The 21035-nt window shown below is 36.8% G+C and overlaps 3 protein-coding genes across 3 annotated transcripts; 2 read left to right on the top strand and 1 right to left on the bottom strand.

The window, feature by feature from the left end:
- The first annotated feature begins 1550 nt into the window (after positions 1-1550).
- On the top strand, positions 1551-7009 carry LOC113779942 (hydroxyproline O-galactosyltransferase HPGT3-like). Its single transcript, XM_027325736.1, has 12 exons — positions 1551-1885; positions 2033-2096; positions 2616-2665; positions 2773-2963; positions 3311-3371; positions 3522-3594; positions 4124-4247; positions 4487-4574; positions 5277-5327; positions 5593-5664; positions 6218-6330; positions 6641-7009. Exons 1-12 carry the CDS (start codon positions 1755-1757, stop codon positions 6661-6663), a joined length of 1041 nt encoding a protein of 346 aa, XP_027181537.1. The 5' UTR covers positions 1551-1754; the 3' UTR covers positions 6664-7009.
- Positions 7010-8568: 1559 nt separating this feature from the next.
- On the top strand, positions 8569-15212 carry LOC113781597 (cysteine--tRNA ligase, chloroplastic/mitochondrial-like). The gene is given in 9 exon segments (XM_027327559.1): positions 8569-9055; positions 9704-9767; positions 10457-10618; positions 11586-11756; positions 12225-12506; positions 12633-12758; positions 12992-13196; positions 14101-14197; positions 14504-15212. Coding segments are annotated over 9 exon segments (1752 nt in total). The 5' UTR covers positions 8569-8654; the 3' UTR covers positions 14748-15212.
- A 171-nt stretch (positions 15213-15383) lies between these two features.
- LOC113781596 (heparanase-like protein 3) lies at positions 15384-19054 on the bottom strand. The gene is made up of 9 exons (XM_027327558.1): positions 18496-19054; positions 17811-17847; positions 17529-17709; positions 17230-17378; positions 16777-17007; positions 16450-16639; positions 16228-16353; positions 15986-16085; positions 15384-15824 (listed from the first exon to the last, which is right to left on the bottom strand). The coding sequence occupies exons 1-9, from the start codon at positions 18781-18783 to the stop codon at positions 15456-15458; spliced, it is 1671 nt and encodes a 556-aa protein (XP_027183359.1). The 5' UTR covers positions 18784-19054; the 3' UTR covers positions 15384-15455.
- Between the last annotated feature and the right edge of the window lie 1981 nt (positions 19055-21035).

Here is a 21035-nt window from a genome sequence, read left to right as displayed (position 1 = left end):
CTTGGGTCAAGGGGGCTAAAGGAAGTGGTTTCTACCTCTAAACTAGGGGTGCAAATGAATCGAGTCGAATTGAGTTTTGATCTAATCAAATCTAGTCTCAATATAAATTTATGAAACTCGAACTTGAGCTCAAGTTCAACGAGTTCAAAACGTTCCGAGCTTAAAAAAAATGTATTTTTATTTTTTTTTTAAAAATAAAATAATAATTTTTTAATAAATAATAAAATATTAGGGATATATATGTAATTTTATTATTAAAATAAAAAATTAAAAAATATATAAAATCGAGTTCGAATTAGTTCACGAGTTAATGAGTTTAGTATTTTTGAATTTGAATTCGAGTTCAAGTTCGATTTGGTTAGTTCGAAATCATCTCGAGGCCGATATTGACCGAGTTCAACTTGAACTCGGACTTGAGTCGCTCGCGAGAGCGATTCGATTCGTTTGTAACCCTATTCTAAACTAAAGGAATGTATTAGTGTATACTTTTTGGACTTTACTACAGATGCAAATGCAGATGATGCAGAGATTTCAACCATTTACCTATAACTAAGCTTGCACTTGAGGTGAGTTGATTGGTAAGACTGGTTGAGGAACCTGATTGTAATTGTTGTTTTCATCTTGTATGCCTAGTGACGAAGCCTAATTCTCGTGTTTTTCACCTCAAATACTTTCCCTAGTTGGACTTAATTTGTTAATTGGGGAAAATGATTGAACCACCTTCCTTGGATATTGTTCTTCTTACCAAGAAGACTGTAACCGATACGGCAAAAATCCATCATATTGTTTCTAAGGAAATAAGAAGTACATTCATAAAACATTTTACCAAGTGTCATTTTATTTTTACACCCTTATCACTAATGGCAAACCTACCGTAGGTGCAATCTAGGAACAAACGATTTTCTTTTGTACAAATTAAATTCATAAAAAGTTTTCATTAACAACGCAAATTTATGGTCTTTCAATGCTCCTTGTGTTTCTATGAAAATGTTAGTCATGTTTTCAGCAACCATTCAACTATAGTGGGAATGGCACACAGAAATGTGTATAAATTAAAAGAAAATTTTTATTTGGAAAAAAAGAAAAAGAGTAGAAGTTATTGGAAGCTATATTTAATTTTGGTAAGTTTTGTGAAAGAAAAGTATTCAATAAGGGCCATAATGAAAATTTAAAAAGTAAAACAAAACGTTTAACACATTTTTTTTCAAAGGAACGTTCAACACGTTATAAAAACTACATTTTCAGGTACTCGGTAAAAATAAATTTCATCCCTTCTTCCTTTTCAACTTGTTAAATCTTATTCCTCTCCATGTACAAAATAGTATACAATTTTCGATAAGATGATTTGAAGATGCGGGTTTTGTAATAATAATAATAATAAAAAGTATTTTTTCAAATAATAACATATATTTACAAATATTTTTAAATTACTGGATAGACAAATAGTATATAGTTTTGTAAAAATTGAATGACACGTTTACCCTTCGTGCAGCAAATCTAACTGGAAGTTTCAGTAACCGCTGCTGCGCTCCTCAGTCCGAACTGCCATTAATCGAATTTTAAGAGCAGCATACCCGAAAATTAATTTTTTTTTTTCCATTTTCCGGAAATTGAGCTAATCTTTCGTCTCACTCCAATTTAATCAATCTAATCTTATCATTATAGTCCATTTGGTTCACCCCTGAATTCCGAATAACTGGTCGGAGAAAGTCTTTGTTAAAGAGGAAAAAGAACCAAGGAAAAGAAGTGAAATAATGGACCAGACGTTGCCGACGACGTCGTCCAAGTCCGATCGCCGATCGAAATCAAAGACTCCGCAGGCCTCCAAACCTTCCCTGATGATGGCCTTCTTCTCTTGTCTCGCTTGGCTTTACGTTGCCGGACGGTAATGCCCCGTCAAACTACTCTCTCCTAATGTAGATCGATAAAATGTGCTTTATGATTGATTTCTGTTGTATTGCTCATCTTTTCCCCCTTTCTTGGATAAAATTTTAGTTTTTGTAATGTTATGCTTTACTTTTCCTATTTACAGACTCTGGCAAGATGCAGAGACTAGAACTCTATTGGCCTCTCTTTTGAAGCAAAATTCAGCTCAGGTTTTCTATTTCTTCTTCTTCTTCGCATTTCTTAGTTCTTAATGTACTTTTCTTTTTGTCTTTCTTTAGCTGCTGAGGATGATGTGTGAAAATGCAGGATTTAGTTTTACTTATCAGAAAAAAAAGAAAAGATTAAATTTTTCTTCACTGACGAACGTGTAAAGAGTTTAGATGCATGTCATTTGTACAAGAAAAAAAAAAAATTCAGTTTCTTTGAGTCTGGGATAGCTATCAATTTAGCTAATGTTGAATTTTTAATAATGGCATGTTGATTGCTCATTCATTGCGTTCCAGATTTTAAAAAGACAATTCTTTTGATTCTTGATTTTGCCTTGTAGAATTTTGTCCATTCTTTGGAACTTGAGTAAACTTTAATATGTGTACGGGAATTCTGAATCTTATATTTCTGTTAAACAAAAAGGAAGGAGTAAACGTTTGTTTATTCATTCTGTTCTGGATGTTCACGTTTCTCCATCTTAGTTGGGTCTTCGTTTAATCCAACTTTGCATCTATTGGCAGAGACCGAAAACGCTGACAGTTGAGGACAAGCTAACGGTATTAGGATGCAAGTATGATATTCTATCACCTCTTCTCTTGTTACAATAACTGTCTAGGTGGAGGAATGTGTAGCAGGCGGTTTGATGTGGGATTGGATTATAAGTGGCTAACTTGTCAGGGATTTGGAGAGGAGGATTGTTGAAGCTGAGATGGAGTTGACTTTGGCAAAGAGTCAAGGGTACCTGAAGAGCCAGTTTAAGCAAAGTGGTTCTGCTCCAGGGAAAAAGCTTCTGGCTGTTATTGGAGTTTATACCAGTTTTGGGAGTCGGTTGAGAAGGAACGTTTTCAGAGTGTCTTGGATGCCAAAAGGTTGGAGCCGATTTTCCCTTTTTATTATTTTTATATGGTTAGCTGGGATTTGAAGGCTGTTAAATTCTTGGATAATGTGTTACACATACTAGTCCTGGAGGTCCTGAATCATGCTTCCTGTCTTTTAGCAAGATCTTTTTCTTTTTATTAAATAGGTGCTTTCAATTGATGTCCAACATTCCGGAACCGTACAGGCCATTAAATTTCCAGTGTTACAATCTGCAATTTCTTTGTTTGCTTGAAGTCTTGCAATTTGCTGGACTCATTGCACTATTGGTGAGACAAACAGTCTAATCTCGGGTTAGACGACTGTGATTGACCCATGTTCTCTCTCTTGACTGATGCAGGTGATGCATTGTCCAAGCTTGAAGAAAGGGGAATCATCATACGATTTGTAATTGGTCGGAGGTTTTCTTCGACACCCTTGAAACTTTTATCTTTCTATTTTGATAAATATATTATTTTTCTGGTGCCTGTTCCTTCTAATGTTATAGGCCTTATGCTGCAAATTTGAATAAAAAAATTCTGTTGTCACTCAACTACTTCAAAATATTGCAGTGCTAATCGAGGTGACAGCTTGGATCGCAACATTGATGAGGAAAATCGTGTCACGAAAGATTTCTTGATTCTTGTATGTTTATTGATGGTTACCTTCTTCATGATATTTCTTATTCCATTCGTGTTAGAAAGAACCATTCTTCCATTTGATTAAGTCTATTTTGAAAAATTTTAACCATGTAACATCTGTACTTATAATCCTAATAAATCCTGGTGAATTCAAAGGAAATTTCAACTGTTCCATGTCTTTTGATCAGTTTTACCACAAATGAATCAATGAATCAGTCTGCGCAATAACATTCTTGACAACTTTTACCCTGAAATTTTCCTTCATGGCTATTCTACATTTTCTCCAAAAGATGTTTGGAATCTGGAAATGTGAAATCTTCTAAAATACTTCATCAGTTAGACTTTTTACTTCTGGTTGCTGATCATGATTTCTCATCCATTATGCTAATGTGCCTGATGGATATTTCTTTTACAGATTCTGTAGACCTCTTACTTCTTATATCTATAGCCCTATGCACATGGACTGCTTCAAATTTTTTTCCCGTCCTTTCATTTTTTTTTTTTTAATTTTTTTAACATACTTTTTGTACTAGGATGGCCATGAGGAGGCTCAGGAGGAGTTGCCCAAGAAGGCCAAATTTTTCTTTAGTACTGCTGTCCAGATGTGGGATGCAGAATTTTATGTAAAAGTGGATGACAATATTGATCTTGATCTTGGTAAATCTTTTATCATCTTGTTTGCTGGAATTGCATGCTTTAAACGATGCAATTATCTTGTCAGATGGGTACCATTTGCAATGAAGTTGCTTTTATCTGATTATAACCACCTTGAAACAAGATACTAAATCGTGTCATGCGAAATTCAAAATCCTTCTCATCAATCTTTTCTTTCCAATGTTTACTGCTTCTAGTTGCCATTTTTTAGGCCTTTAAGAACCAGTAATTGTGATTTACAGAAGGACTGATTGAACTTCTTCAGAGCCGACGTGGTCAAGAAAGTGCTTATATGGGATGCATGAAATCAGGAGAAGTGGTTGCTGAAGAGTAATGCTTCTATCTCTTGTTGCATTAATTACTAAACATTTTCCATGTTATAGTATTTTTAGAAGATAGAATATCTTTATGTCCAAGGGTGTATGATTCTTATGACAAAAGAACTAATTTTTTGCACTTTCCTTGAATAGCTTTTGAAGTTGTTTTTGACCATGAATTAGCCCAAAGGCTTCAACCACTGCTGTTAGTCAATACCTCAATGGCATGAAATCTTTTAGCTTGTATGAATTATGTGCATAAAAGGCTTCAATTAAGCGCTTTGGTGACACATGTGGTAGACGTATTCTGAAGTGCAGACAGTTGCATGTAGTTATTTAGATTGTTGAGGCAGACCTCATGGATTGATAGTCACTGTGATGTTTGTGCGTGAAGGTGTATGATTTTCACTACTTTGCGCCCTCCCTCTGCTCGTTCAATTTTTACATATACTTTACTTCCACAATATGTATGATCTGTGAGCATTGGTAGTGCTTTCTTTGCGGTAGGTTTAGGCCTCACTTTCTACTTATGATACTCTACTTGCACAAAATGTTTATGGCTTTGTCAGGAAAAGATGTAGAATTCCATGTTTTATCTGTTACAACCTTTCTGCTTGGCAATGACTCGATTACATTAACTATTAAATTGTCTTTGCCCAACAAGGTCATGGTGAAGTGCTTAACACTATGCCTGATTGATCTGAACATTTTACAGGGGAAGGCCATGGTATGAACCGGAATGGTGGAAATTTGGGGATCAGAAATCGTAAGTGGTTTTGTAAACAGAATAGTATTTTGATTCTAACTTGCACAATAAATTGTTGCCTTCTGTTTTTCATTGTAATTCTGAACAGCATTTTTTTGGGGGTCTTGTAAGAAATTTTAATCATTGACCACTCTCTCTCCGTCTCTCTCATATCTAATGTATTCTTTTTTCTGAGCATTAAATTTCTCGACAACTTTTGGTCTTGTAAGGTATTAGAATTGTTGACCTCTCTCTCTGTCATATTTAATACTTTATTTTTCTTCAGGTACTTCCGGCATGCTGCTGGTTCACTTTTCATACTCACCAAAAATTTGTCCGAGTATATTTACATCAACAGGTCAGTTATTAATTCTTCCCTTTCAATTAGGGTCTGGGTTCTGAATCTTCTGATGATTTTTCAAATTGAAGGGTAGACCTCAACAAGCTTTTCTAATCTTTGTGCATGCTATGCTATTCTATATCTCAAAAGGCTGCTGCTAATTAGAGGTCGTTCCTTCTCTTTTGTAGTGACAAAACTTTGCTAATCCCACAATAGAAATGGTATCCTGCTATGAGATTTGCGTTCCTGAAAAATATTCATACCTAAATTACTGATCTCGAGAGCTGCTTGAATAATAGCATTGCAAAACTACCTATGGACTCGTAACATTCTTATTGAGAAGTCTTTGGTGCTAACCAGTTTTATGCTTCAGAACAGATGACTACCTTGAAAATAACACAAGAAAACAAAAGCTAGCTGATACTAGAGTGGCTCAACCACAACTCTGTCCTTGTTTCTACTATTCTTCTTCCCTGCCTGTGCTACCTTATTTAACTTAGTCAGATGGGCTAGAATGTTAATGATAATTTTTTATTCTATTAGCTCTCATTTTTCGGTTGCTGTTGTGCAGTGCATCTTTGAAGACTTATGCTCACGATGACACATCTGTGGGGTCGTGGATGATGGGTGTTCAAGCAACTTACATAGATGACAGTCGCTTATGCTGTGTTAACTCCAGACAAGGTAAACAAGCTTCTATCCTACTAGCCACTAATTATGTCATAATCCAGCTGATTGCTTGCATGCATCTCATCTCATCATAAAAGACAGAAAACTTAACTAAGCAATACTTATATTACTGAAGGATTCTTTTCATGATCCGTCCTCTCTAGCTGATAAATCATGCCAAAGAGAGAAATACATACATATATATATATATATATATAGTAACTTGCTGTTGCGTTCGTGTGACTTTGATCATTTGAAAAATTCTAAAATTTTGATTACTGTTTTATCTGACTGGACCAACTCTGGAACAATCGTGGGTTTGCAGATAAGGTATGTTCGTTAGCATGATAGGTGATGCTGATTTGCAATGACAAAAGATGCTACATTTTCCTTGAGGGGGGCTGTAAACTGGCATCTGATACCTCTGGGAAATCTTCTTGAGCCGAGTATGTGGCAGCTGACGAGTGCCTGATACTTTAGGCCCTATCGTCGAAGATTTGTTAAACATTTTGCATCATTCTTTGCTTCACGAGTTTGGCGGCAATTCTTTGTAGCATATGATTTATTCAAACATGAAGGGTTAGATAGAAATGGTGACAATGTATACTTCAGAAATTGATTGTTGATAGGTAAAAAAGCAAACAACAGAGCAGAATTAGGAACATTTCTCCTGCATAGAGAACCGCATTTTTTATATTAATCTCTCGTAGTTCTTGTCAAAGATTGTATGGTACCCTTCTTCCACCCCCCCCCCCCCCCTCTCATCTCTCCGACCACTGAAGGAACTGTCGTCCGAAGGTAGGTCCATCCAAAATAGGTAAAGAGCTTAATTTGGTCATCGAAATTCAGAAATTTTTTATCTCCAAATTGAAAAAAAATAAAAAATATAATTGAGTGGTCACATTGAAAACATATTATTGTTTCAATTAGAAGGGACAATTTGAAAATTGAGTGGTCAAATTGTTTCAGTTTGAAGGGACAATTTGAAAATAATTTCAGTTCAGAGGGCCACATTGCCTTTTGCCCGATACATGCTCCATTTCTTTTTTCCGGTGTTCAATAACCACATTGGGATTCCAATTAATGTGAAGTCGAGCAAATTCAAGAGATGACTTCCCCGATAAAACTCGGAACGTTGCTTCTAATCCAAAACCTTACCTGAGGTACTTTGGGATATGGGATTTGATAGGAAAGGGAAAGAAAGTGGGAGGAAGGAATATGTTTTTTCGTTTGCGAGTTTACTTGCAACAGGAATAAAGGATTTTGCCTGATGAGGAGAGATTTTAGTGTGTTGTTACAGTCCGAAAACTTTTTCGCCCACTTATGATCTGATATGGATGCGATGTCGAAAAAAGCTTACAAAATTTTTCAAAATACCAATTCTATCCTTAGATGAGCACGAAACCAAATTTTAGTTAACACATATATCTAAAATCTTTCTATTTTTTTCTTAAACTCCCAAATAACATCAAAATCATTGCCATTCTTTTCTCTTCTTTCGTAACTTATAGTGCGTTTGGAAGGAGAGATTTGACCAGAAAAGAAAAGAAAGTAACAGAGGGAATTAATATTCCGCCGTTTGGGAGATTTTTGATGTCAAAAAAGAAATAAAATGGACTGATTTGATCAGATTCATTTTGAGGCTACAGTAGAGAAAAGCTCTCCGCCCATTTTGGCCTGATTTAGATGGAAAGGGGAAAAGTGGCTACAAATTTTTTTCAAAATGTCAATTATGTCTTTAAATGGTTATTGAACAAATTTTTAATGACATATAAATATATCTAAAATCTTTCTATTTCTTTCTTTAAACTCCCAAACATCATCAAAATCTCTTCTTTTCTTTTTTCATCATTTCTTTTCTTTCATAACCTAAGGTTTCTTTTCTTTTCTTTTCTTTTCTATCCTAAACTCCCAAACTAGCTATTAGAGTTTGTTTGGGAGGTTATTTGAAATAACAAACTCCTCTCATCTTTTATTTTCTATCCTATGCTTCCAAACTAGGCAAAGAGTATAATTATTATTCAAGGGATATCAAGCACATTGGTGTCACTTGATCCCACGACATTGGTGTCACCAATGCATCCACAACGTTTTTAATGGTCTCACACTTGAATCAAAAAAAACATACACAGCGTTTTAGGCGTTGACCCACCCTCTATATTCACGTTTTCAACCAAAGAGAACAAAAGTCGGCACGATTTAGGGCCTCTATCTTCTTTTGCAATGTTGGTAGTACTACTGGTTTTAGCTGATACTACTACTGTCTCACTCAGGCGGGCGGAGGATAATCTAATGGTAATGCAGAAAATTTTGTGGTGAATCCTCAGGGAAACTCAAGAATGGCCACCACTCTCCTCCTCAAGTGCTATCGCCCCTTTCTCTCTCCGCCCCATTCCCCAGTCCCCGCCCTTCTTCAGAAAAGGGTCTTCGTCCCAACGGGCGCTTGTCCCAACACTAGGACAGTTCAGTCCAAAATCATTCGGCTTCGTTATTTCAGCTCAATCAGTACTAGTAATAGTGCTAATCCACAGACACGGCCAGGCATCAATAGTGAGAATGGGAATATACAGCCAGAGAATAATAAGCAGCTGTGGCTGTACAATACGATGAGTAAGCAGAAGGAGTTGTTCAAGCCCAAATTGGCTGGAAAAGTGGGCATGTACGTTTGTGGTGTCACCGCTTATGATCTTAGCCACATTGGCCATGCTCGCGTTTACGTCTTCTTCGATGTTCTCTATAGGTTAAGTGCCCCTTGCCCTTCAAAATCTTTGTTTTTTCCCCATTTTAATATCTTCATGTATTTGATTTTATGAAGTTTTTGGCTTTTGCTCCGCTTTCGGTCCATTCATAGGGGTTGTGAGGAATATGATAAGCTGGAAAAAAGGTAAAATGAGCAACATTTTGGAGTATTCAAGTGGTGAGTCCGATTAACGGTGAAAAGTTGTAATCTTTGTAGAGGAAAACGTAAAAAGGATAGACTTTTTGGGGGGTTTTTTTTGGAATAAATTTGGGATGGTGATTTGAAGCTCTACTCTGATGTGATTAACTTGCAAAAAGAGAGTCTTCAAAATCTTCACTGGAGAATGATGCCACTTTTATGTACGTAGTATGTATATGCTCTTATAGTTGGTGACTGTCAGATAGCTAGAACTGAACTGCAGATATTAATGTTTATGATTTTAGTCTTTTCCAATAATTCCTGGTCGCTAAAACAGTTAAGCTGATGGTAAGTCGGGGATACAAATGGGTTTTTGTATACTTTTTCCTTCCCTCAAGAATTTGTTTTGGGCTGATATATGTCGTGCTTACTTCAAGTTAGATTGTATGAGATTACATAAACGATGAAACTAATTGGATCTTTGTGGTTCATTTTTTGAAAATTAGGCAGATATCTCAGGTACATGGGATATGAAGTCAAGTATGTGCGCAATTTTACTGATGTTGATGACAAGGTGCATGAGTTTCTTCCTCTTTTTTTAAATAGATTTCTGCATTAGTATTTGCTCTGGTATTTGGATAAGCTACCTGGAGCTTTTTCATTTGCAATTTGGTGAAGTAAATTCATTCTCACGCACTATGCCATGCATTTTCGAAATATAAATTTGCTCCCAAGCTTTACATATGAGACTGCTGTCATTTTGTTTTAAGAATTAATTTTATGTTCTTATCTTTTGATGTGGGAAAATGAAGTGACTAACTAGATTTTTATTTATTTATTTATTTAAAGTAACCAACTAGAATTGTTCGAGAAGGGGTACATTGTTGTTGTTGTCGTTTTTTTTTTTTTTCAATTGATGTAATGTAAGGTGAAATTGGAATAGATTTTCTACTATTTTTGAACAGTAGTAATAGATCTAAGTATAAAAGTTGTAGTTATAGTAAAAAGTAGAACCACATGTTGGAAGGTATAAAGATGGACTGCTTTCCTTAGTGAAGAATGATAGAGATCTTTTGGTGTTCAATTGGAAAGTCTCATTATAACTAGGAATGTGGCCTAATATGACCCTTTTCATAATGGCACGTGTGCAGTTTCTATAATGTTAGCATCTGAAATGATTCTTAACTCTTAAAAACTTCATACCATCATCTTCCTTTTACACGTGTTACAGGCTACCTAAGTCTGACATTTTCGATTCTGTAGATTATTGCCCGTGCAAATCAGTTGGGGGAGGACCCAATAAATTTAAGCAGGCGATATTGTGAAGAGTTTCATTATGACATGACTCACCTTCAATGTCTTGCTCCTTCTACAGAGCCTCGTGTCTCTGATCATCTACCTCAAATTATAGATATGATCAAGCAGGTATTACTAATCATGGATGATTGATCATGGTTCTTTTCTTCTCGCTTTTTACTTATGTTTATGGTTTGTGGAAATGTTGTTCTTTCTTCATTTAGGTCAGTACCAGCTGTTGTTTAGAACCTAGGCTAAGGGGTTGGCACTCATTTGAATTGCTTTTTCTTCATGTTACTGAAACTCTTGAATCAGTGCCATAAGTTTCTTAGGACTCTACCCATTCTGTTAGTTCAAGTCAATATCAGATATTTACTTTGTCTTTTTAGGTTGTAACCTACAACGGCTTATGTTTGTTTATCAAATTTATGTTTGTGGTGAACAGCGGAATTGATACTCTTATCTCTGTTTGTATGCGGGAGAGGTGGTTCAAAATTCAAGATCATAACATCATTCTCATGCATTAAATGATGGCCTTGTGATCCCTTATGGATGAATAACCAAAAGTGTTACACAAGAAGATATGCATGCATCTTTGTAAGACATATATCTATTATATCCATAGAAGAACATACATACATGATCTTCACGAAAGTACTAACGCACAGAGACAGAGAGTCTGGACGCTAGAATGTTTGTTTATGTGGAAATCTGAACACTTTTATTGGATGACTGATGCTCTTGCACGTGCAGTATCAGACATTTGTGGCTTACCTACACATTGTAAGGGAAAGTTATTATCTGTTCTTGGCCTGTGAAGCCTTAATCTGAGACTAAGAAGAAATATTGTAATAGAGACTATTCCATGAGTTTTGTGGGCCTATAAATATCTTACTTGCAGCTTTTGCTACCTGATGAGATATTTCTGATTTCTTAGTGATACATGTTGATGAATTCTTTCTCTTTCTTTCAATTCTGAAGAGCAGTGTAATTGTTGTATCCCAAGTGCATTGTCTCCTTTCTCTTGGTTCTGACACTGATACTGCTTGCTCTATGTTTAAACTGAGTACGGCTTAACTCCACTGATTTGTGACAGATCCTTGATAAGGATTTTGCTTATATGATCGACGGTGACGTGTACTTCTCTGTAGACAAATTCCCGGAATATGGACGGTTATCTGGAAGAAAATTGGAAGATAATAGAGCAGGTGAGCGTGTAGCAGTGGACTCAAGGAAGAAACACCCAGCTGATTTTGCTCTGTGGAAAGTAAGTCAGAATACCTATTTTTTCTTTGGAACAATGTTTGCAACTTACGTTCTGCATGCATACTCCATATGTTTGTGAACTAACTGATGTAATATATCCAAGCAAAAAAAGGGCTGTAGTTAGTAGATCTCCTTTTGAATTTTTGTTTTTCTTTTTGGGTTGCTTTTACTTATTTGATCAACTAACCTGTAGTTAAAGGAGGAGTAAAGGTTAGAGTACCCATTTGGGTATGATTGAGTTGGAGGGTTGACCCCGCATAGCATTTTTTGCTTGACAGGTTGACTAAGTTCAAGCAATATGTATATTTGTTATCATTTTCTGAAGATGAAAGTGCTATGATTAACTCTCGATGCTGATTGCAGGAACTTCTGTATTTAGTTGGATAATCTGAATTAATAGATCCGATCTACATATGGTTATTGTTCTTCTACTTCTGCTGTGATGTGAGTCTTAAAATGACTTTTACAGTCTGCAAAGGAGGGAGAGCCTTTTTGGGAGAGTCCCTGGGGTCCTGGAAGGCCTGGATGGCACATTGAATGCAGTGCCATGAGTGCTGCTTATCTTGGTTATTCATTTGACATACATGGTGGAGGGATGGATCTTGTGTTTCCGCACCATGAGAATGAAATTGCTCAAAGTTGTGCTGCATGTGACAGGAGCAACGTGAGCTATTGGATGCACAATGGATTTGTCACTGTTGATTCAGAAAAAATGTCAAAATCACTTGGAAATTTTTTCACAATTCGGCAGGTACCAAATTACTGAATTGTCCACGCAAATACCTTTATGAGTATTCTTTTAAATTTCTTGTTCAAACTTCTATAACTTTGTCCCATTTCTAAAAGCGTTGACGCCTTTATCTTTGTCTTCTATAAGGTTTTAGAAGTTTATCATCCTCTGGCTTTGCGTCTTTTCTTGATTGGAACACACTACCGATCTCCGATCAACTACTCAGATGTTCAGCTTGAGACTGCATCTGACCGTATCTTTTACATATATCAGGTATTATGAAACTAAACCTCTTGTTTGATATGATATCCAAGTTTGTTTTCTGTGACCTGTATTGGGTTGTTTCACAGAGATTTCCATTTGTGATCCCTAGTGTTTGAGAGACATACTGGATTCTCCTGCCTGCTGATTTCTTTTCTTTTTGTTTTATTTTTGTGTCTGAATTGTTTTGTTTGTTACATCAAATTGTCTGTCTAGTTTTAGACATTGTTTTTCACTGTTTGCAGTCATTATATGATTGTGAAAATGTTCTGGGTGAAGATGATGAGGCAACTTGGAAAAATGTTAATCCACCAGAAACTGCAAGTTGCATCAATGAATTTCATGATGACTTCTTGACTTCGATGTCGGATGATCTTCACACTCCTGTTGTTCTGGCTGCAATGTCGGACCCTCTGAAAACAATCAATGATCTCATTCATACTCGCAAGGTACTTTTTGCTCCAATGGAGTAATTTGACTTTAGCCCAAGAGTTACCATAAGAATACTCAGCTTTATTTTTTCTAAACATTTTCTTGATGTTTCTTGAAGAGTATTTCTATTGGAATATTTTATACATGACATCATTCCTGAGTAATGTTTGGCAGCAGTTTTTTATGTTTGGTTGATAGCGTTATAGAAAATGATTGTTCCAAAAAAATTCTCTACAGTACTATAACTCAACTATAAACTCAGGATGCTTACTAAGAATTAATACAATAAACATTATTTTTCACTTTTGATGTTGTATATTCGTATATTAAGGCATTGCTTACCATCCACAAGTAAAGCAATCTGATTTGTTTGTTTCCAAGCACTATGCAGTGATGGATGATTTGTAAGATGACTGTGCTTTGGAAACAATGTTTCAAGTATCTGAAGGCTTGGTCATTTTATGTCACTGAACTACTTTTTTTTTTTATTAAACTTGAATATTCACTAATAAAATGCGGTAAACTTATCAAGGTTTTTGTAACTTATCAGGAGGGCTTTTTGGGTCTGGCATTCTGCCCCAATTTCAAAATGTAAATCAACTTTGTGGAAAATTATAACCTTGCCTACCCTCCTTTTAATTTGCTTGGTCTTTGTTCACTCAGCAAAAACTGCCACAAAAGCTAGTTAAGTTTCCCGTTAAGTAAACATGCCACAAATATTTCAAAATACCTCTGTCATGCCAAATCTACACGTTCATTCTCTTCTTACTAGATTGTCCCATCCCAAATCTTGGAATTTTATGCTTTACTCATTAACTTGTCATTAATTTATATTTGACGCATACTCACTTTTCCTGACTACACTGTTTTCTCTTCGTTGTCTCATCTATGAGATGCCTTTGTTTTCTTATGTTCAGGGAAAGAAAACAGAGAACACTAAAGACTAGCGAGTCCCTTGCAGCTCTGGCAGAAGCCATTGAGGGCATGTTTTGACTGTTTTAGGAACTTGATGCCAACTAGTACTCTGCAGGAGTACATACCATCTAATCTTCTGTTAGTTTTCTGTCTTTTTATGGTTACTTTTTCCAGATATTGAATGTACGTGTGCTTACTTTCTATGTCAATTTAGCATTGACAATTGTGCATATCTCTACGCTACTGAACATCTATTTACTAACTACTTTCAGTAAACATGGTTTCTTCTGGACTGCCTGTCTTTTCAAACTGCTTAGATGCTTACCTCATTTTTAACCTTTCCTGTTCCCAATAATTTTTTGACCTATGGAATCAAATAAAAAATTTCTTCTGTAAGCATGCTTGCTCATTGGCCAGGCTTTGCAGCAACTGAGGGAAAAGGCACTGAAGCGGGCAAAGTTGACTGAAGATGAAGTTTTGCAGAGAATTGAAGAAAGAACTACAGCCAGAAAAAACAAAGAATATGAAAAATCAGATGCAATTAGGAAGGACTTGGCTGCTGTAGGTATTGCTTTGATGGACAGCCCAGAGGGCACTACTTGGAGACCAGCTATACCACTAGCATTACAAGAAAAGCTGGTTGCAGCGACTTGAATCTTTTTTAGCCTGGGAAAGTCTACTTTAAGGCCAGAAAAGTACAGCTGGTAATTTTGTTTAATAAGATTTTGTTCAATTTTTAGGTTGTAGATTTTTTGAAAATTGAGCTAAAAATTGTCTTAAGAGTAAAACTCAGGATATGAGAGAGAATAGGGCAGACGAGGAAGTAGCATGATTACATTTAGGTGGAACACTGGCATGATGAATTTGCCTACGTGGCATGTCTCACATATTTTGTGCTAGGTTATGATGTCTTGCACACTCAATTAAAGGTAATTCTAATAAACAAAAAGAAAAAAAAGGGAAATTGATCAAGACCAAGAGTCTTGGAGGATTAAGGACAAGAGGAGGACAAGGAGGAGCTTATAGTCAGTGGATATCAAGAAGCTTTACAAGCTTTTACATGAATTTTTGCGTCTGTTGAATTCCACTACAAAGAGGTTTATCAAGTTTTTGTGAATACTTACAGAAGATAGATGATTTATTTATGACTCGGGCTTCTTCATATGTCATTTATATTTAAAGAACAAGTTATTCGAAAATACTGTGACAATTTGCTTATTACTTAATGACGTTAATTATAGGAATTGGTCCACTAACAATTTTGGCTGCTGATCCTTGTTTTTCTTCCAGTCGAGCTAATGACAGAGTGCTTATTTAGTATAATGGCCGGTCTTAACCAGACGAGAATATATACGTGTAAACCTACTTACAAGCAGGAACAAGAATGTTGGGGATGTCAGCAAATACAATCGAGAAAGGAGCAACGGTAATGGGGTCTGAGGGGTATCCTGTTCTGGGTTCTAGGGGAGGGATAGTCCCAGAACTGTCCACAGAAAGTATTTTTCCATTAAGGAGTACTATTTGGCTGTGTATATTGCCGTGTTTTGCTGTTAGGTGGTATTCTTTTCTCATGCTGCTATCAAGGTTATACCTTGTGAACTTTCCGTGCCTGGAATGTTGATGCAGCAGCCATATCGAGGTTCTGTTTGTGGGGATGGTATTTTGTACTGAGAGACCAACCTGAACTGTCGCGTAAGCATCTAGGTTGATCAAGAGGACTGTTATTCCATGCTGCACCATTTAATCTTTAACAGATTAGTCGTCGTAGAAATCTAATTGAATAGCAAGAACTCATGCACAATAGAACTGTACAAGTATCATATCTACTCCAAACTTCTCTAGTCAACGTTGCTATATGGTTTATTCATTGAAGCAATACATATTGTACGTACAGAAAGTTTTGAGCAGTGAGCATAAGCACGTAGGTTCTTTATGGCTGTCAAGTTTGTTGCTAGGACATTCCTTCCCATTAAACGGTGCCAAAGAAGAGCACTGCACGAAGAATGTAGACGTAAAAACTTAAGACATTGGTCAGGAACCAACTTAGGAAGGTTTCCAAATAGTTTGGCGCACTCTTTTGAAATTTATTCTGTAAGTATGCCGCTTGAGTGTATCTGTGTTGATTCAAAATTACCTGTAATAATCAGGATTAGGGACAAATGTGGTAGTGTTGAGTAGACCATAGTTTCCGCCAACCAGTGTTTGTCTGCAGTAGGTTTTTGTGTCGTAGGAGGATGCCATGCCAAGCTGATCCAAGTACCTAATGATCACCGAGAAAAGATTATTTCTTTGAGGACTAACTGAATCATTCATTTGTTAGAAGGAAAAAAGAACTTTGAAAACGGATTCAATTTACCAGAAGCTGAAGGCAAATGTATTAGTTACAAGATTACGCCCACTGTTATATGCCCCTCCTGCTTCACCAACCCATGCTTTTGTTGAGGCTCCTGAAGTTTTGAGGACGCGCTGAAGGTCACGGAATGGCTGCGAGCCACCATCAAGGTATGATGGATCGAGTATCTTGTCAACCAGGTGATCATCACTTCCTACACGAAAGAAGAGCTTCAGTTCAGTTGGAGAGTAGTCATGGCGTTGAAGCAGCAGACTTAGCAGAGAGAATATAGCACAGCAAAGCTAAACTTGAATTGCCGATTGGCTGAGTGAGAAAAAGAGATGCATGTACCTGGACCGAGGTTGTAAATGTGGTGAGTAACAGCTTGAAGAGAGTTGGAAGCTTCGTTAATGAACTGGGAAAACCATCCAGCATCAAAAAATCCTCCAGGCCCCAGGACTAGTGGCTTACTCTGGAAGTCCTTGTAGGCATCTTGCACGATATTCTGAAGATGAATCACATCTGATGCATATTGATCTGCCGCAACACTTGCTCCGATTCCATTTCCACTTAATTCATTTCCTGAAGCATCAATTAGCAAATAGTTATGCCTAGTTATATACCTGAAATGGCTGAAAATACTTGCCTAGTGCATCTTTGATCTTAATCCAGCTAAGGTGTTGTAAAAATACAGAGAGATAATTTCTTGCCATTCTTCTTTTCTAGTGCACTTTCTCTTATCATTGCTATAGGTAATTGCAGTTGATTCAATACAGGAGTCAGATGTTGGATAAGAGGTTTTACCAAGTTCCCAGCCATAGATGGTATAGTTGTTGCTGACAGTATATCTTATCAGAGATTCAGCATTGCTGGAGTTCCAGGGACCTATAACATTATTACCAGGACCTATTGTTCTTCCATGTAATGCATTCAAACCAAAAATGACCTCAGCCCTGTTACAAAGCCCCAGTAGGAAAAAAGGCAACCGATTCAGTAGGCTTATTTGGATTAACAAGATTGACATTTCTGTAAAGTTTTCTTTACTTGAGGATTCAATTGGTGAGTGGATTCCTTAAGAAAGAAAATGTTGAGTGGAATCTTACCCTGCTAATGTGAAGAATTTATTAAGTTCATCCCATCTTGACATGGGTAAGCAGCCTTCAGTGAAACCAAACATCTCGATGCTCCTAACAAATTCGTTGCATGATCGTGGTCCATCTGCGTTTTGGTAGACGACTTTATCTTGCAGAGTTCCTCCGAGTCTAATTTTCAGGGGAGAAAAGGCTGCAAGGAGGTATGAGCTCAGTTATATCTTCTTGTTTTCTGATGGATATGATTGTTTAAAAACAGTCAGTGACTTGTGAAGATAGTGATAGACCCCATACCTTTGACTGCATTTAACAGAACCTTGTTGCTGAGATCCTAAGGAAACACGACTTTGAGAATTAGTAAAAGAAGGTTGGATAGAGTTTACTCAAGCTAAGCATTTGTTCCTGAGAGGCCATCACTAATCAATCGCATTGTCTTAACACATAATTACAGGTGAGTAGAGAAAATATACTAAAGAAAACATGACCATGTATTAGTAAACGAGTTGCATAATAAAATGGCTCAAGAAAATAGGAACAAAGTTGAATCAACATGTTTCTCATCTAGACAGATAACAGTAGTGTTGAGTTCACACTCTTAGGTGCTAAAATATACTACTTAATTTATGAAATGAGCCAAATAAAGAAAGTGCCTTTTTTTCTTTCAGTCATACTCCATAGCCGGCGAAGACAAACAAACAACCTAAAAGAAGTTCCCCTCCCCCCGCCCGGGGGCCCGGCGGCGGGGTCCGTCCTTTTATATTGAGTGGTGAACTCTACACCAAAAACAAAGATGACTTTCGGACAAATGTCAAGGGAGATTCAGGTCTCTAAATTAACATATTGTTGACTAAGCATCCTCTGGGAAGGCGGCTAGAAAAGGACCTAACTACAAATACAAGACCAGCAAGAAACAGGATAGAAATAAGCAACTAGAACTAGAAGAAGAAAAGTCAGAAGACCGTAGAAGTGGCAAACCCACCAGATTGAGAAGAGAAGCATTCCCCCAGCTACAACCGCCATAGTCACATTTTTCAGGGGGCCACCAATCCAATGTAGCACAAATGAAGTTTGCGTCCGTCGACCCAACTGAGGCCGAGCCATCAATAAACAAACTGCCCTGAGTGATGTTCTGGGAAACTACTTTCTTAGAGTCTTGGCAGGTTAGGAAAAGCCATAGACACAACCCCAGAATATTCAACAACGAGGCCATCTCGTAGAGTAGCGTATTTGGAGCAAACTTATCAGCAGCCTTTGCACAAGAAGCCATCTAAAAGGACTAGAGGTATGTATGTATATATACTGAAGAAAGTAATATTCAACAACGATTGATGATTCAGGAAAAGCAGGTAGTGTATGAAGGAGACTCTTATGATGTCATTGGCAAATGGGATGGTGCTAAATCTTGATTCTCACCAAAGTTGAATAGAAAAGCACATACTCAAGGATTTTTAGCTGCTCCGGCAGATACGTTGAGACAGTACTGCAAGTTGGGAGTTTTATCTGGTGCTGGACGTTTCTTGATTTTGAGAAATTTTATGGGGTGGGAAATTATCCATGCTTTGTTTGGTGGTGGGGGGCAACTGGTGGAGGCTGCATGTTTGCCTCTTCTAAGACATGGAACCATACAGTGAGCTCAAGTTGAGTCAGCTTTAATCTTGCAGTTTAATATGCTTTCATTAATCATTTAATACTTGATCTCAAGAAAAAGGAAGATGCTAGTCTATGATTAGTTTAGGAAAGATGCTGTGTAACTAGGGGTGCAAACGAGCCGAGCTCGAGTCGAGCTTTGGCTAATCGAGCCGAGCTCGAGTTAATTTTGTGAAGCTCGAACTCGAGCTCGAGCTCGACGAGCTCAAAATATCAAGCTCGAGCTCGAGCTCGAGTCAAATTCGAGTCGAGCTCGAGCTCGAACTCGAGCTTAAAAAATAAAAAAAAATAATTATTATTATTTTATTTTTTAAAAAAAAATAATTTTAAAAAAAAATGAATAAAACAATAATTTTTTTAACAAATAATAAAATATTAGGGATATATATGTAATTTTACTATTAAAATAAAAAAAAATATATAATTGAGCTCGCGAGCCGCTCGCGAGCCAACGAGCTTAATGTTTTTGAGCTCGAGCTCGAGCTCGAGATCGGCTTAATTAGCTCGAGCTCGAGTCGAGCTCGATATTGACGAGCTCGAGTCGAGCTCGTATTCGAGCCGCTCGCGATCGGCTCGCGAGCGGCTCGATTCGCGAAACAGCCCTATGTGTAACCTTAGAGCTTAAGGGCATGTAGTTTGGAAATGCAATGTTTTATATGTTACCGCTGTAATTAATTTGACAAAATTGGCATTACATTACATTTTCAAACATATTAATTGAGTCCTCATATACGAAATAAATAAATTCTGTTCCTACCATGTTTAATTCTTTCAAAGCAAAAAAAAAAAAAATTGAAGGAAAAGTTGGTGTTTGATTCCATTATTGGACATCATATTGGCTTAAAAATGAGATTATGAACGCAACCATTTTAAGGCACAAAAACAACCAAAATAAGAATGGATGATTAATTTAAAACAGCCCAACACTCAAGTGATCAACTACAATTGTGGCTACGAAATTGACGAGTGATATTTTCTAAAAAAGAGAGAATATTTTGTCAGCAGCAGCAATAGGCATAGGACCCCTTTTTCCTTGTATGAAGGTCGAAGTAGTTCGTACCCATGTTTTAGGTTTGGTACCTACAAACTATGTTTTCAGAACCGGACCGGATATCGACTCGATCGAGCTCAGGGGTCAGGGGTCAATGGGTTCAACCGGGTTCGATAGGGGTTGAACCGGATGACGTCATAAATAAAATTTATTTAAAAATTAAAATATTATATGTAAAATACTTAATAACATGTTAATATTAATAAAGGTATATTCATATATATTTGATGTTTCAAATATATTTAATAAGAAAATACAAATAAATTAGAGCAATCAAGTAGCAATTTATACTATTGAATAAGCATTAACAAGTTTAGAATTAAAATTATGGACTTAATTGAAAAATAACACGAAACTTTAAGATAACATTTATAAAGTATGAAATATTTGAGATATGTTAACAATTTTTAACAACTTAAGGATCAAAACATCATATTAAAAATATTCTGCCCTTTCAAAAAAAAAAAAAAAAAAAAGAGACCGGGTTCATTTTTCCGGTCAAACCGGGTCAAAACCCCGGTCAAACCCGGGTTTTGACCTGGTTTGACCGAGTTGTTGCTTTCCCGTTTTTAAGATTAACTCGGACCGGTCAACTGGCCGGTTCCCGGTTCGACCGGTCGAACCGGCCGGTCCGGTCCGAGTTTGAAAACAGAGCCTACAAGGACAACGATGTTTACATTAGATGTGGAAGATCATGAGTGCATACTGTGGGGCCAAAACCTGATCCTGATTTTGAGGAGCTCCAAACTGATTGTTCGGATTAATTCTCAATATTGTGTCCTTGCCGAGATCATTTAAACTTTTTGTTCTAGGAAAAGGCT

The sequence above is a fragment of the Coffea eugenioides genome, chromosome 8, assembly GCF_003713205.1.
Source record: "Coffea eugenioides isolate CCC68of chromosome 8, Ceug_1.0, whole genome shotgun sequence".
Classification (NCBI taxonomy): Eukaryota; Viridiplantae; Streptophyta; class Magnoliopsida; order Gentianales; family Rubiaceae; genus Coffea; species Coffea eugenioides.
The sequence above is the reverse complement of the archived record's forward strand: the minus strand, read 5'-3'. Positions and strand labels throughout refer to the sequence as shown.

Coding starts and splice junctions, on each gene's coding strand:
- LOC113779942 (XM_027325736.1), top strand. CDS start 1,755: ATGGACCAGACGTTGCCGACGACGTCGTCCAAGTCCGATCGCCGATCG. Junction 2,097..2,615: donor TGAAGCAAAATTCAGCTCAG/GTTTTCTATTTC, acceptor ATCTATTGGCAG/AGACCGAAAACGCTGACAGT. Junction 4,248..4,486: donor CAATATTGATCTTGATCTTG/GTAAATCTTTTA, acceptor TGTGATTTACAG/AAGGACTGATTGAACTTCTT.
- LOC113781596 (XM_027327558.1), bottom strand. CDS start 18,783: ATGGCTTCTTGTGCAAAGGCTGCTGATAAGTTTGCTCCAAATACGCTA. Junction 17,379..17,528: donor AAATTCTTCACATTAGCAGG/GTAAGATTCCAC, acceptor GCTTTGTAACAG/GGCTGAGGTCATTTTTGGTT. Junction 16,354..16,449: donor ACATTTGCCTTCAGCTTCTG/GTAAATTGAATC, acceptor GGTGATCATTAG/GTACTTGGATCAGCTTGGCA.